Source organism: Pezoporus wallicus, unplaced genomic scaffold, assembly GCF_028554395.1.
Source record: "Pezoporus wallicus isolate ANWC-B61680 ecotype Strahan unplaced genomic scaffold, APGP_CSIRO_Pwel_v1 scaffold_11491, whole genome shotgun sequence".
NCBI classification, from domain to species: Eukaryota; Metazoa; Chordata; class Aves; order Psittaciformes; family Psittacidae; genus Pezoporus; species Pezoporus wallicus.
In genome coordinates, this window is record NW_026642649.1 from 3,806,323 (window position 1) to 3,822,399 (window position 16,077).

At 45.5% G+C, this 16,077-nt stretch overlaps 1 protein-coding gene across 5 annotated transcripts in view; it reads right to left on the bottom strand.

Moving 5' to 3' along the window:
• MYRIP (myosin VIIA and Rab interacting protein) overlaps positions 1-16,077 on the bottom strand; it is a 333,617-nt gene that overhangs the window by 151,468 nt on the left and 166,072 nt on the right. For all 5 annotated transcript variants that reach the window (XM_057431592.1, XM_057431590.1, XM_057431591.1 and 2 more), the window contains exons 10-11: positions 11,706-12,355; positions 6,048-6,290 (exon numbers count right to left, since the gene is read on the bottom strand). In XM_057431592.1, the coding sequence (XP_057287575.1) occupies positions 6,048-6,290; positions 11,706-12,355 (893 nt within the window). The remainder of the gene's footprint in view (positions 1-6,047; positions 6,291-11,705; positions 12,356-16,077) is intronic.

Consider the following 16,077-nt stretch of genomic DNA (forward strand, 5'->3'; position numbering starts at 1 on the left):
TTTCTTCCTCACATGCAGCCTGAATGCCCCCTTTTTTAGCTTAAAACCATCACCCCTCATCCTGTCACAACAGACTCTGCTAAAAAGTCTCTCCCCATCTTTCTGATAGGCCCCTTTTAAGAACCGAAAGGCTGCAATAAGGTTTCCCTTGAGCCTTCTCTTCTCCAGGTTCATACTACCACTCTCCAGTGTCAAGTCACGAGACTTACCTTAAACCCCCTAATTTACCTTGACTAAACTAAACTGCCTGGCTTTGCTTTGAAGTAATGACACAAACCATAGCCACCCTGTTGGCTGTGCTGTGACAGAAGAATCATCCAGCTGAGGAGCAGCATTTACTTGAATCTCTTTCAGCTAGATCTGAAAAAGCTCTTCTGTTACTGCCAGGTCTCTGGGCTGCTTAGAAGGCAAGAACACCGTAGCTTTCTCGTCACAGTCTATTTCCCCCACCTTGTTACAGCAGCTTAACACTGATCTTCACTGATGTCCTGTATATGGAAAGTGGCATTTACATTCTCTTCCTAAGTCAGTAAATCTTTGGTGATCAGACAACTGAAGAAGGGTTCCAGGCTTTGATTCAGTCGCTTACACACAGGCAGAGAAGATGCAATTTGAAACATCTTGAAATCTGAGGGTGTTCAAACAGCACTGTCAGATATGGCATGGACCTGGGAGATGCACTTTTCCTCTGGAATAGCAACTTATGGCCCTGTGGAATCCCCCAGGGCATCTCAGGTGAACTGACTGCTCATAGCCATACTAACACAACTGTATTGAGGCAGAAAGTGTCAGGATGGGAGGAACAGAAACAACACTGACCATACGTGGAAACTTACAAAAAATGGATGTTTATGGTCTTGAAGTAACTATTTTGCTCAAAACCAAAGACTCGTATTTTGTCAAGATGAACTTCAGATCAACTAAATTTTCTATATACTAAAGGCTGATAAATAATAGGAAATACAGGGGAGAAATCCCTTGAATGGGGTTTTTGTCCAGCAAACGACTTAACCCTGTTTGAAACTGAATATATACTTGACCGCTTTGTGGAATTGAGAACTTAAAACTTTGGGTCCATTAGGCCAATGTGAAGATTAAAGTCTCACACCCCTTTTTTTAAGAAGAAAAAGCCATCGTTTCAACTTCCTTAACCCAAATCTTCTTTTTTCTGCTGTCACCCCAATCCTGTGCACGGATTATGTGTACTTCATACATTTTAAAGATCCTTTTTTACCATGGTGCCACATTCAGTTTTCCATCTTGGGCTTTGGAAGAGTGTCCAGATAATTAACATCACAATAAAAGCCAAAAGACAAGAACTCTTCTGAGCATCCTGCATACAAAAATACGGGACAACAGCCACACAAACACGTTCTGAGTTGTTAAGCCGGGAAGATGTCTTTGTATTACACTGTTCATCTTTCTTAACATAGCAGTAGCAATGCAGTATAGCATTGCTATACTGTTTCTTGACTGGGTGAGCCACGGGGTTCTGACTCCTTTAGGAACTTTGAATCACCTTAGATGAATGTTTCCAGAGAATGAAGGCATAAATATTTAATGGAAAGAATAGTTTTGCTGTTACTCATTCGTCAAGGAACTTGGGAGGTTTCACTTGGGGAACAGGATCCAACTGTGCTACTTAGCAAACTTAAGAGGCTGTCATTCAGAAAAGAGCTATTGTGTGCCTAGTCATATAATAACATTAACAGAAACCAGCAGGATTTAACCAAAGTTACTAAGCCTTGGTTGTGAGAGTGTCTGAGTAGCAGTAAATGCAGCACACTGCATCAATACAAAGAGGAGAGAAACTCAGCGTTATTACTTCAAGGTTAACTTTGGCATACCTTAAGCAAGGAGGAGTACAGAGTAGAAGGAGACAAAAAGAGAAACACAGGCAAGTTTTTAACAACTATTTCAGGGTCTGTGCAGTGTAGGACAATGTGAAAAATAGCAAGGGATATGCTGGTTTTAGTGGTCACGTTCAAAAGGCAGTCTGCATTAGGTACTGCTGAAATTGCCTTCTAGAATGTAATCCTGGGGTATGCCATGAGATATAGACCCAGCCTATCCTCATGAAAGCATTAAAGGAGAAAGAGAATAGAGGAGAAGGGGAACTAAATACATTTATCCCATTTATCATGCTTGCCACTCTCAGGATCAGCGCCATTAAGGTACTTTCAAGGGAATGTACATTTTGCTTTTTCCTTTAGGTATTTGTTGGGATTTGGAGGGGTGAAGCAAAAAACAACCCACAACACAAGCTGTTTCACTAACACAACAGGCGGACAATGTGATTTTGGGGCAGTTCACCCCTGAAGTCTAGAGGGGCTGAAGGCTGAGCATAGGGCATAGAGGACTCCATGGCCTTTCACTGATCAAGAGACAAGCAGGCTTTTCACAGGGCTGCGTAACCCTGAAGAGCATGAACTACTTCTGTAGCTTAGGAAGTACAACACGTCACCTATAAAAACATGTCTGCTTTAGGTATGCTTGCTTTAGAGCTGTGACTCTCCACAAGGACATTTTAGGCAATCACAAAGTTAGAACTATTGAAATGAAATGTTGTGCGGAAGGTCTAAGTGGATTTAAGTCTAAGGAATTAAATTAACTGATGTTAATGAACACCCACCTCAGTCCTTGAGGATCCCACATGAATTAAAACAATGAATTCATAGGTGAGCATTTCCAAGCTCGTATCTTAAAGGCAGACATACAACTCAAAAGCTCAGTTTGAAGTGAGAACTGAGAGCCTGCAAATGCCCAACTTCAGCTAACTCCCCACTCAAGACATGCTAATTCTTGCCATTGCTTCAGATCTTAATACACTAAATACCTGCTTCAGAGGATCAGTTCAGCCTGTGAGATTGCCAGCTTCCACTAAAAACAGAAGTCCAGATTTGTGAAGGGGCAGGCATATGAAAGACAGGTTTTCAGGAACACCAGGTATTTCATTTCCAGTGACTCAATAAGCAATCCATGGATTTTGAAATCATATTCTATGGTCAGGTATACTATAGCTAGAAATTAGGTTCCTAATCTGTTCCAGAAGAACCTAGTGAGAATAGAAGACTGAAGGCTAATAAAGACAAGCAGCAAGGCTAAAATCTAAGCAAGATGGCTAAAATACAGTATTTAATTTGTGTTTAGGAGCTCAAAGCAGATTGGAGGCATTCAAGCTCTTGTTTTAATGCCCCAGAATTAGTGCTTCTGTATACCTAATTTGAAAGCCAGGTCAGAAGCCTGCATCTCTGGCCAAGAATGTTAAATGCCAGTCTGAAAGATCTCTAATTCCCCACATATGCAGAAATCACATTTCTTAAGGAGAGAGCATACTGGGACATGTGGCTTTTAAGGCATCTAAAATGACTGGTTCCCTGAAAATACGTTTTCTATGCTTGTCTCCATTGAGACCTGCCATTGACTCATCTTAAGTGACTGCATGTTTGATGAGCTCAGCTATGGCTTCATGTTTTAGGTTACCATAGCCACAACCGGTATTACACACTGCCATCTTCAGTATTTCATTGCAAGATGCTGGTCAGCCACCTTTCCAAAGAGAAGGCACGCAGCAAAAGATTTTATAGCACTTTTAAGGACAGCTGTCAAGAAGAAGAATGAAAGCAGCCTCCTTATTTCTCTAGAGCTGGAGCAAGTTCTACTATCAATTCCATTGAAGTCATGACCATGAATAGTATTGGGATAGTTTGGTTTCTTTATTATAGACAGAAGGAATATATACTGCGACCAGGAAACCAATCAAGCATTAAGAACGCCAAACATGCTGAACATGGTATGCCTCTTATTCCTTTTAAACTTCAGGGAAGTTTACTGAGGGAAAGAAAATATTAGTCTTTGCTTTATTTGAAATAACTGACATACAAATCTAAAAGCAATAATAAAATTAGAGGAGGAAAACCAACTGATTTTACTTTGTAGATGCATGCAGATGAATAAGTACACCCCAAACCATACATTTTCCATTTTCTGTGCTCAGTTCACCATATAGGTAAATACCCTATTTCCAGCCTTTAATTCTGGACATTAATAGCATCATGTTATACCCTACCTAGCCTATGTATCCTGTTGAATAATTTGATATTGCTGGTTTGTAAACCAAAGACAAGCTGAACTGAATGCTGCTGACAAGCACTGGCTATAAAGCTTTTCTTTCCTTTCCATAGGAAGGTTGTGTGGACGTCCTGGAGGTATTTGCATACATGATGACAAATGTACTTACACTGCTGTGTAGTCCATGGCTAAATAACTCAGAATCAGAAAGTCACAGAATACCTAAGTTTGGAAAGAAACCTCTGGAAATTGCTTAGTCCAACCCTTCTGTTCAAAGCAGGGTCAACAAAATCAGGTTGCCCAGGGCTGTGTCCAGTGAAATTCTGCTTACCTCCAAGGATGCAGACTCTCCAATCTCTCTGGGAAACCTATTCCAGCTTTTGTCCACCCTCACAGTAGAAGAGCTTTTGATGTTTAGATGGAATTTGATGTATTTCAGTTTCTGCCCACTGTTTCTTGTCTTGGCACTGGCCAAGGGTGAGAAGAGTCTGATTCTCACTTCCTTATCTCCGACCTCAAACCCCCTCCCTCATCCCCCCATCAGGTATTTATACACATTGAAGAGATTCTCCCTGAGCCTTCTCTTCTCTAGGCTAGACAATTCCATTTCTGGGAGCTTCTACTCAGATACCCCAATCTTTTAATCATCTCTGTAGCCTTAACTGGACTCACTTCAGTATGGAGCTGAGAGGGAGCTGGACTGCTTGCTCCAGGCCCAACACGTGCAGGGGCCACAAGCGTCCACCATAGCAGACACAGAAAAGAGGGAGGGCTTCTTCACTGCTCCAAACTTTCCTATAGGTCTCAGGGGCTTAGGATTCTTGAGGGCAAATCCTGCCTGTAAGCTGAGGTGAAAACAATGTCGTGTAACAGCCTTTTCCATGTTTTGTGTCATCAGGTCATTGCAGTGGTGAGCCCCTCTTTCCCTTATCTGCCTTTTGGGGCTGATATACCTGTAGAAGCCTTTCTTATTTCCCTTCATGTCTCTCCCCAGATTCAACTCCAGGTGACCACTGGCTTTCCTGACACTTGGACAGCACCTCTACTGTCCACCTGGGTCACTTGATCCTGCTTCCACCTCCTGGTGTATTAGCCTTTAATACAGTTTGAACAAAACACCTTCCAAATGATGAAGAGCAGATTTCCTTTAGAAAGCTGTCTACACTCCCTGCCAAAGATGAGCTGCTATGCAGACAAGACCCCAGGAGGTGAATCAAGACACACAGCAGACAAGAATGAGCCTAAGTGGGTCTAAGGGATGACCTGAGTGCAAGGGGCAGTGCTGGGCTTCTACAGCACCAGATTCAAGCACACATCATCTGAATTTAAATTCAGAGGTAGGAAGGGAAGAGAGCAAATGGCAAGTCCTGTGGAGTCACACTGAAATCAAGTATCTCACTGTAAGGGTGAAATAGCACAGAGGATCTCATACATTATCAGAACTGATGCTGAGTTTCATTAGAGTATGTTACTACTCACAGAGGTCTATTAGCTGACAGAGTAATAGGGTTGGAAAGCATTAAAGAAGCATGAACTATTCAAATGGAGAGGCAAAGAAGAATCTGTGACATCAGAATGAACTACATGATACTCTAAAGACAGAAGCAAATAAAAGGACTGTAAAAAACACTTAAACCAGCTAGTTAGCAAGGAAGATAAAAGAAGAACTGGATGTGGTGTTAAACAAAACCATATAAGCTGATTCTCAGTCGGTATAAACTCACATAGTTCTGTTAATATCAGTCACTTAATAGGTTTATTACACAAGCTAAGTTCAGTGCTTTGAATTGATGCTGTAGGCTGACAGAGAGAAACACACACCTTAACTGAAGGTTCACATGCACAAGAGTTGCAGGCTCAGATACAGCCTAAAGAACCTTGGGTTACTTTTAAGCTTGATTTTCTGACCACAAGTTTCTCATTCTGGATTCCAGCTTTCACAATACTGTTCCCACTGCTCTCCAGTGACCACTTACCTTCTGTAGCTCTTCCTGAATGCTTCTGCCACCGTTTTCCTCTGAGGATGAATTCTCCTTCTGGTTTTCAGGGTCTGTTCTAGGTTCTGACTCCTGCTCTTCACCAGAAGATGTTTCCTTGTCACTCATTTTAGCAGCAAGCTGAAATAACCTGGACTTAAGTTCCTCCTCCGTAAGGTCAGGCTTGCTATGATGACGCTGATCTTCACTGCTTCTATCTGCTTCTGATAAATCATCAAAATCCTGCAAAGGAATTAGAAGAACAGTGTAATTACTGTGTGGGCACAGAAAGGCAAACAGCTTCCTAGGAAAGTATAGGTATGATCACTCTGCAGGGAAGCCAGAATGAAGCACACTAAGTGTCTGCTGATAAAAAAATACCATGTCTTTACAGAGGAATGCCAGCAAACCCACGTTTCTTGGAGTATATTTATCATTCCTGCTTACTTTTATATTATGTAAAAAGGAACTATCAAAATCATTACGCATCTGTGTGCAACCAAGCAAGTATGCCTAAATGGCACTTCCCATTCCCAGCACTGCAGGGCACAGATAAAGAAAGCGTAGTTTGGGAATGAAGTAACTCGTGACCTGGCAGTTGTGTCCAGCTTTCAGTTCCCTGACGGCTTGGCTTGAGCATTGTCTGTGTTTGGCTTGAAGACTACTGGAAACATGCTTTGAAAAGTCTCTCTCATTATATCATAGAATCATAGATGATGCTGCTTAAGATTTTCAGCTTCCCCAGTGATTATAAGCATAGGTGCATCTCTACAGCAACGACTGTTTTCCAAACACCAACCTCCTTGGAACAAGTTCTGTCTTTTAGAGCACTTCCTTTACTTACTGTTGGATGTAGGTGGGAAGTACTCAGAGGCTCAGTTAAGTACAGTGGGTGTTCAGACTTGACCCCACGTTCCTGACTTCAGAGGCTGAACAGAAGAAGACTGCAATCTCTGTGCAAGTCTGTTTCGCAGGGTGCCTGCCCAACATTTAATGTGCAAAGGGGGATGTTTCTGTCAGCCCTTGCAGGAAATCTGTAAGCATCTCATGTTTGTTCCACACATCAGTTCATTCCTGTGCTATCTGATTAGGACTTGATATCTGCTACAGTCCGTGGAGAGAGACAAGCATCTCGCAGAGCACCTACAGCATTAACTGCCTTCAGGAGACATTCTTCTCTCCCTGCTGACTGCTAAGAGAAAGTTTTGACTCATTATGTAGAGTGCTTTCAGTCTAGTCCATAAAATAAGCTGCAATTAGGTGGTTTTAAAAGTGCTGAACTCCTTGAAATGGTCTAAGGGGATGATTTGGAACAATTCTCAGTTAGGAAACGATTCCTATTTGCCTTACGCTCTCCTACAGTGACAGGACCAGACACTGCTGGAGAGACGAAATGCTGTGCTCTCTTCCATTCACTTGGAAATACATAAAGAGGGGATTTGCTTTGCGAAAGGGCCACAGCAGCAGTGTTTATGGATGGACCGATTACCTCCAGTCTTCGCAGGACACTTTAACTGTGCCAGCTCCCTCGCAAACCCTCTGCACCAAGCTGCTCTTAACGCATCGTGTTGGCAATGCCAGACTCTCCTGCACTAAATTGCACTCTAGTATCTAGCACTCTCACAGCTTTCTGGACAATTTTTGTCTGTAGTTATATGTGAATCAATTGCACAACTAAATTAGAAGCATAGAACCAAAGAATGGTTTGGGCTGGAAAGGACCTTAACATCATCCACTTCCAATCCCCTGCCATGGGTAGGGACACCTCACACTAGACCATGTCACCCAAGGCTCTGTCCAACCCAGCCTTGAACACTGCCAGGGATGGAGCATTACTCTTTATAGCAAAAATTACTGCTTTATAGCTCACCTTCAGGATGCAGAATGCCTTTTAGGAAATCAGGATTGGGAAGTACTAACTACAATAGAAGGGGAACCACTGCTTATGCTGAAATCTGTTCTTTTCCCAATCAGCTTCTGCAGAATGAAAAGCTTTTTCTGCCAAATGAGCTTCGAAGCTCATCTGAGTAAGATCAAGATTTCAAATCACCGTGTTTCTACTTTAGTTTTATAATGTGATATGCTGTAAATATGCATAGATCATAGCACCATAGAATGAAACAGGCTGGAAAAGCCCTTTAAGCTCACCCAGTCCAACCATTCCCCAGCACTCCAAGGCCACCACTAACCCATGGCACTGAGGCCTCGTCTCCTCCCTCCAAGTGAACACTTGCAGGGACGGTGACTGCAGCCCTGCCCTGGGCAGCCTGGTCCAATGCCTGAGCACCCTCTGGGGAAGGAATTGTTCCTCAGCTCCATCTAAACCTGCCCTGGTGCAGCTTGAGGCCGTTTCCTCTTGTCCTGTCCCTTGTTCCTTGGGAGCAGAGACCGACCCCACCTCACTACAACCTCCTCTCAGGCAGTTGTAGGCAGCGATCAGGTCCCCCTGAGCCTTCTCTTCTCCACACTGAACGCCCCAGGTCCCTCAGCCGTTCCCCATCACACTTGTGCTCCAGGCCCTGCACCAGCTCCGTTGCCCTTCTCTGGCCCCCCTCCAGCCCCTCAATGTCTCTCTTGCAGTGAGGGGCCCAGAACTGAACACAGGATTCGAGGTGCAGCCTCACCAGTGCCCAGCACAGGGGCACAATCCCTGCCCTGGCCCTGCTGCCGCACTGGTGCTGATCCAGGCCAGGATGCTGGTGGCTTCTTGGCTGCCTGGGCACAACCTGCTCGTGTTCAGCTCCATCATTCAGCATCCACAGGTCCTTTCCCATGAGCAGTTTCCAGCCCAAGCCTGGAGCACTGCAGGACCCAGCACTTTGCTTTGTTGAACCTCACCCCATTGGCCACAGCCCATGGATCCAGCCTGTCCAGATCCCCCTGCAGAGCTTCCCACCCTCCAAGCACATCAACGCTCCCACCCGATTTGGTGTCATCTGCAAATTTACACATCCCAGTATGGAGTGGTATGGACCAGTTTGCACCAGTACAGACCAATATAGCCCCCCCATCATGTCCCACAAAATGGTGGCATCCATCAATCCCAGGGCACCATTAGCCCCTCCTTGGTGCCCCATGTTCCCCAAGAGTGGAGATGTGTTGGATGAAGAGAACTCTGGGGTTCAGAGGGGATCTGGGGGTTCAGGGGGGGATTCTGGGGTTCAGGAATCTCTCCAAAACTCCCCAAAGGGATGCAGGGATTTGGGAGACCCCTCCATGTCCCCCAAAAAAGGGTACATCTGTCCCTGAGTCTCTCTTCAGTGCCCCCCGTTAGCCCATGGCAGTAAACAGGGGGACTTTGGGGTTCATGAGGGTGACCTCCAAACTCGGAGTGGGGGGTAAGAGTAATGTGGGGGACCACCAGAGCCCTCAAACAGGGCCTCCTCCTCCTTACACAGTGGCCAACGCTCTTCCTAGGGCCTTACCAGAGCCCCAGCGCTCCCCTCTTGCCTGCCAGGATTCCCGGTGGGCACCTGGGGGCTTTGCCTTAGTCCATGAGGGACACTGCTGCCTTGCTTCCCAGTGCCTGCAGGGCTCCCATGGCTGGAGCCCAACAGCTGCATGGTGCCCTATGGAATGCCCGGCACAGGGATCACTGGAACCTGCCAGGGCCCTGCCGCCTTCCGCAATGCCCGGTGGGATCCGTGGGTGTTGCCGGAGCCAGGCAGGTCCCCTTGTGGGTTGCTCCTGGTGACGGCACCAGCATAGCACTGCTGTGCCAGCGCCTCAGCACCCTCACAGGGAAGAACTTCTGCCTTAGATCCAACCTGAACTTCCCCTGTTTCAGTTTGAACCCATCACCCCTTGTCCTATCGCTACAGTCCCTGATGAAGAGTCCCTCTCCAAGCATCCTTCAATCAAGAAGGAGACCAGTAACGAGTGGTGTCCCTCAGGGATGGGTGTTGGGACCAGTCTTGTTTAACATCTTCATCACTGACACAGACAGTGGGATTGAGTGCGCCCTCAGCAAGTTTGCCGATGACACCAAGCTGTGTGGTTCGGTTGACATGCTGGAGGGAAGGAATGCCATCCAGAGGGACCTTGACACACTTGTGAGGTGGGCTGATGCCAACCTCATGGAGTTTAACCATGACAAGTGCAAGGTCCTACAGCTGGGTCGGAGCAATCCCAGGCACAGCTACAGGTTGGGCAGAGAAGAGATTCAGAGCAGCCTGAGGAGAAGGACTTGGGGGTGTTGGTTGATGAGAAAATGAACATGAGCCGGCTTCAGTGTGCGCTCGCAGCCCAGAAAGCAACCGTATCCTGGGCTGCATAAAAGGAGCGTGACCAGAGGTCGAAGGAGGTGATCCTGCCCCTCTACTCTGCACTTGTGAGACCTCACCTGGAGCATTGTGTGCAGTTCTGGTGTCCTCAACATAAAAAAGGACATGGAACTGTTGGAACAAGTCCAGAGGAGGCCACGAGGATGCTCAGGGGCTGGAGCACCTCCTGTATGAAGACAGGCTGAGGAAGTTGGGGCTGTTCAGCCTGGAGAAGAGAAGCTGCGTGGAGACCTCAGAGCAGCTTCCAGTGTCTGAAGGGGGCTACAAGGATGCTGGGGAGGGACTCTTCATCAGGGACTGTAGTGATAGGACAAGGGGTGATGGGTTCAAACTGAAACAGGGGAAGTTTAGGTTGGATATAAGGAGGAAATTCTTCCCTGTGAGGGTGGTGAGGCACTGGAATGGGTTGCCCGGGGAGGCTGTGAATGCTCCATCCTTGGCAGTGTTCAAGACCAGGTTGGACAAGGCCTTGGGTGAGATGGTTTAGTGTGAGGTGTCCCTGCCCATGGCAGGGGGGGTGGAACTGGGTGATCTTAAGGTCCTTTCCAACCCTAACTATTCTATGAGTCTATGATAAGAAGAGCTTTCTTTTCCAACATACCTTGCATGTCATTCAGGAGCTCATCCCAAGCCCTGCCCAACAATCATCTAATGAGGAATACTCACATATTGCTAAACTACTGCAAACAAACCTGGAAGTTGCTGCTGAATCAGTTCATCGCTTTGTACCCCAGAGAGAACCAATCTGAACTGATGGGATTTACAGGCTAGAAAGCACAGCTAAACTGGACGCTTGTACTTTAGGAGCACACAGCTTAGTGGAGATGCATCTCATTAAACTGGGGGCTCTTTACAGCTAGGTATCTAGTCTAAGCTAATTACTGGGACCTCTCTTTCCCGCAGTAACTCTTCTTGAGTTCCCTCCATATATTTATTAGGTCCCTGCAAAAACCTGCTGAGTTCTTGCTGCTCATTCCCTTTATCCCTTACCAGGACATTCACAAACAGCAAATTCCCAGGCACAGCAGTGGTTTCTCAGTCTAAGAGCAAAGGAGTTAAAAATAAGCCCAATGCAACCAAACAGTGATTAATCAACAGTGGTGGCTGTTGGCAAGTCCTAGAACACTGTATTTTACAGCATTAACAATGTCACTGATCAGATGGAAGTGGCAGATTTGAGACAGAGGCAAAGCCTGCCCACGGTACGTGGAACATTTTACCTTTGCTGCTTCTCCGTTAGGAGGCATGAGGAAAATAAAGCTTGGAAGAACACCACCTCCCACTCCCAATTCACACGTTATTGCCAGCATCACTTAATTAGTTGTGCCCAGCTCTTTCCGAGGAGCGTGCATTTGTTAAGCTCAGACACAATTACCTGACTTGAATTCATCTTGTCGCCTTTTGTGCAGTCTTTTTCTTCACAGAACTCTTCGGAGATTGCTTTGGTCTTTCTCCACCTTCTCAATCTCTTTTCTAAGTCATAATGGACCTCTTCAGTCTCGCTGCTGTCCGAGTACTCCAGGCTCGTTGCCTGTGGGTTGAAATTCACATCCAGTTCCCCGTGGAAATGCTTTCTTTCCATTCTGGGCACTTCACTTTGAGTTCTGCTTTGTAACCAGAGAAGTTTGCCAGTTCCTTTGGCTTCCTGGGAAGAGTTGAGTGAAGATGTTTCCGAATCGGAGAACAGTGTCTCAGTATTGGTGTATAAGCCAGAGGAAGGGGAGGTCACTGCCTGGTACTGATCGCTGCCGTAAACCCAGCCAGTGCCGTACTGGGAACTGGTATCATAGAAATCGCCTGGTAACTGCCGAGGTCTCCGACGCAGCTTGTTCAAGGCCACATTCCAGTCGTAGTCATCCTCACTGTCTGAGCCCATCTCGTCATAGGCAGACACAACGCTGGATTCATTCTCCAAAGCTTCAAACACTTGACTTTTTGGTTTGGCGAGCATGCGAGGACGAGGCAAAGTGACGTTCTGCAAAGCCACCCAGTTCCCATCAGTGCTTTGGAACACAGAAGGTAGATCTGTGAAGACAAAACAAGAACAATTGTCCTCACAGCGTGAAAAGCTCATTTTACTCGCCAGTTTGTGATCAACTGACTGCAAATCGGAGGGTTCAACAGAACTAACAAGTACAAGTGTTGCTGCTACATGAACTCATATTGTGAGCCATGCTGCTGTACTACTCTGAAGCCACTGCTTAGAGTCATGGCAATGACTCTTTATAGAGAGTACTTGGACCAAGGTTCTTCCTAAAAGAGTTATTTGGAAAGGCTGAGGGAACATCAATACAGAGACATATACAAATCCTGTGTTTTGCAAATGTCTTCCATTCTGTGTGCAGTTCTTGTCCCCCATCTTGACAAGGAAAGATGGAAAAAGGATCAGAGAAGAGCAACAAAGGTTTCACCAGGCTCTGAAGTGTCTTCCATTCAAGGAATGACTAAATAAGCCAGAGCTCTGCCATCTGAAGGAGACTGGGATGATGCATGCTGAAAGAGATGAGGGAATCTCTTCCAACCTAACTACCAGAGGATATCACATGGAATTAGAGAAATCAAAGTTCAAAACAAAAGAAAGAAGTGGGATGCAGTGGGTACCAGACCTATGGAGCCTCTTGCCCAAGGGTGTTAATGGATGCTAGAAATTAATCTGGGATAAAGCAGAGATGGCTATAGACCTGGAACAGAAATCCACTGAGGTTAACTAAATACAGAAAACCACTTCTAGCTCAGATAGTCATTAAGCTGAAAGACCTGGAGGTTCAGAGCCTACACACAGGAGGATTGAGAAATGCTTGCTTTCTTCTCCACTTGCAACACTGTGTGCAGCTCTGGTGTCCTCAACAGCAGAAGGGCATGGAGCTGCTGGAGCAAGTCCAGAGGAGGCCATGAGGATGCTCAGGGGCTGGAGCACCTCCTGTATGGAGGCAGGCTGAGAACATTGGGGCTGTTCAGCCTGGAGAAGAGAAGCTGCGTGGAGACCTCAGAGCAGCTTCCAGTGTCTGAAGGGGGCTACAAGGATGCTGGAGAGGGACTCTTCATCAGGGACTGTAGTCATAGGACAAGGGGTGATGGATTCAAACTGAAACAGGGGAAGTTCAGGTTAGATCTAAGGCAGAAGCTCTTTCCTGTGAGGGTGCTGAGGCGCTGGCACAGGGTGCCCAGAGAAGCTGTGGCTGCCCCATCCCTGGCAGTGTTCAAGGCCAGGTTGGACACAGGGGCTTGGAGCAACCTGGTCTAGTGTGAGGTGTCCCTGTCCACGGCAGGGGTTTGGAACTGGATGATCTTAAGGTCGTTTCCAACCCAAACCATTCTATGATTCTATTCTAATCTGTCCTAGGCTCATGCTTACAGTTACTATTGCTGCTGCTGTTGTACCCTAGACTAAATGAGCTTTTAGTCTGACCCAAGCACTGCTGCTCTCGTATTCTTACACTTGTTCAGAGTATGTTTTACAATTCTGACTGGAAAAAAATATTAAAATGGCACAAATATGGTCAAAAAGTGATGTTTAGCTCAAGAACCGCATTGCTTCAAATTTAGTCCATTTCCAGTCAAACTTGAAATGTCCCTTCATGGCCAATGTGAATGTGTGATGACACCCACAGCAGCAGAAAGAATATGTAATGCTATGGCTTTACACAGTAATCTCAACCTCCTGAATGGCTTTTCAGCCTTGCAGGTTCCTTCCATGGGTTCAAATCTGCCACTTCCAGAAAACTGTAAAAATAAACTCATTATAGAATCATAGAATCGTCCATAGAATAGGGTTTGGGTTGGAAGGGAAGCTCTTCTAGTCCAACCCCCAAACTATTAGTTTTCCAAACCTATAGAGAGAACATCACCATTTAAAAGATGGACAAAGTAAAATCCGGATTGTGTTGTAGATGACACTCAGGCATCTTGCATCACATGGTGGCAAATACTTGGAGCTCACGAAGATGACTTGCCCCCTGGAATCGTTCATAAAGAACAATCTGCAGTAAGAAGGTGGGCTTAGTTTAAAAGATAACAAGAAGAAAGGTCCGTGGTGCAGCAGCACCACCAAAACACCCCCACAAAAGAGAAGCAATAAATCTAAGGTAATTAAACGCCAGCTATGAAAGACTTAGAACAGGTTTTGTAGTTGTTACTCATTTGAGTCCTTTTGGCCTGTTTTCACTTCCTAAATTTCATGCCGATTAAGAGACCTGGAGAAAAGCCATCACTAAAATTGCTACTCCTGCTTCAAAAGAAAGCAAAACAGGAATAGTTTCCTTGCAGCAGTGAGCAGCCGAGGATACAGCTGAAGTGGGGTTTCTAGGGAGAACTAAAAGCTCTCTATTGTAACAGCTGATTTAGGAGCAAAAAAGAACAAAAGTGATGAAGCAAGAGGAGCTTCTGCATGTTTGCTTTTTACAACTATGCCACCATGATGCGAAGGGTTAACCAATGTACAAGGGAGTAGGTCAAGCTGCTTGCGTAAGTGTTACTGCTTGCTTATGCCTATTGTACTTACAATGTACAAGGGGGTAGATCAAGCCGCTTGCTTAACAGTGTTACTTCTCCTTCATGCTTATCATACTCGCTGTATGTGCTAGGACAAGATGTAAGGACATGACTATTGTTAGGAAGTAGGGACTGTGACTTGATTCTCATCCTCTGGACACCTAGGCTGGCTGAAATTGGTCTCTGTGCTTTGGACAATGACCAAGCCTCCAGGGGACATGTGTAAAGACTAGAGATGAAAAGTTCAGGCTCGAGGAAGACTCATTTACTTCGTCTTGAGACCCTCGCCCACGACCACGAGGAGGCACTGTGCAAGTGCAAAGGACTTCTTAGTTCATTATAATACGAAGTGGGGATAGGACATGAATAAGTATAGGCGTGTTGTACAACCTCATGCATATGTATAACTTTAGAGGATAAATGCAAAGGGAAAACAACGCTGAGATGCGCATGCCTTTGGAGGAGCTATCCCCCATGTGCCTCAGCGCTGAATAAAGCTTACCTACTTTACAACTTTAACGAGTTGTGCAGTCTATCCGCGGATCAACCAAGCTAAGCATGGGTTTCTCTTGAGAGAAAGAAGATCTTTCTTTAAAGCACCGTTCCTTCAATCAAAGCAAACACTTCTGCAAGATCTATATCTCCAACAGGAACTGAAGTCAGCTGCACCACATTACACTAACAGAACGTAGTGGAGTGCCACAGGAATGCCACAGTCTCTTTCTCTCCCAAGCCATATCCCCTTGTTTTGTGCAGCAACACCCTATGAGAATTGCTCAAACATCCTCAGTTAACTGAAGAAGGGACAGGCGTGTAGCTGATCACATCAACAGTTACTCAGAGACTTTACTCAGCAGAGTGGAAAGGAAAGCCACTGAGTACGTTATAGTCAGAAAGCTGACTCAGTTTTATCCCAGCTTCAAGTAATGCCACATGTTCCCTCCTGATTTTCCAAAACAAAGTCACCTACTTAAAGGAATGGCTTTTGCACATAATTCTTTGGCCATACGCTATAATTTATCCATGTGAAAATGAAAATTAATCAGAATTATCATTGTGAAACGACTGGTAAAGGGGAAAACCCCCAGATTCACGACTTGGCTCTTGAGCCATCATTTAAACCAGTGCAAATGGTAGCCAAAATAAACTGTGAGCTGCTTTTTGGCTACATGACTAAAAATCCCACTGATGTTACCACTCCAAACTCTTGGTTGTGATTTCTTTCATTTTCTGTATCCTAACATACAGCTGCTTAC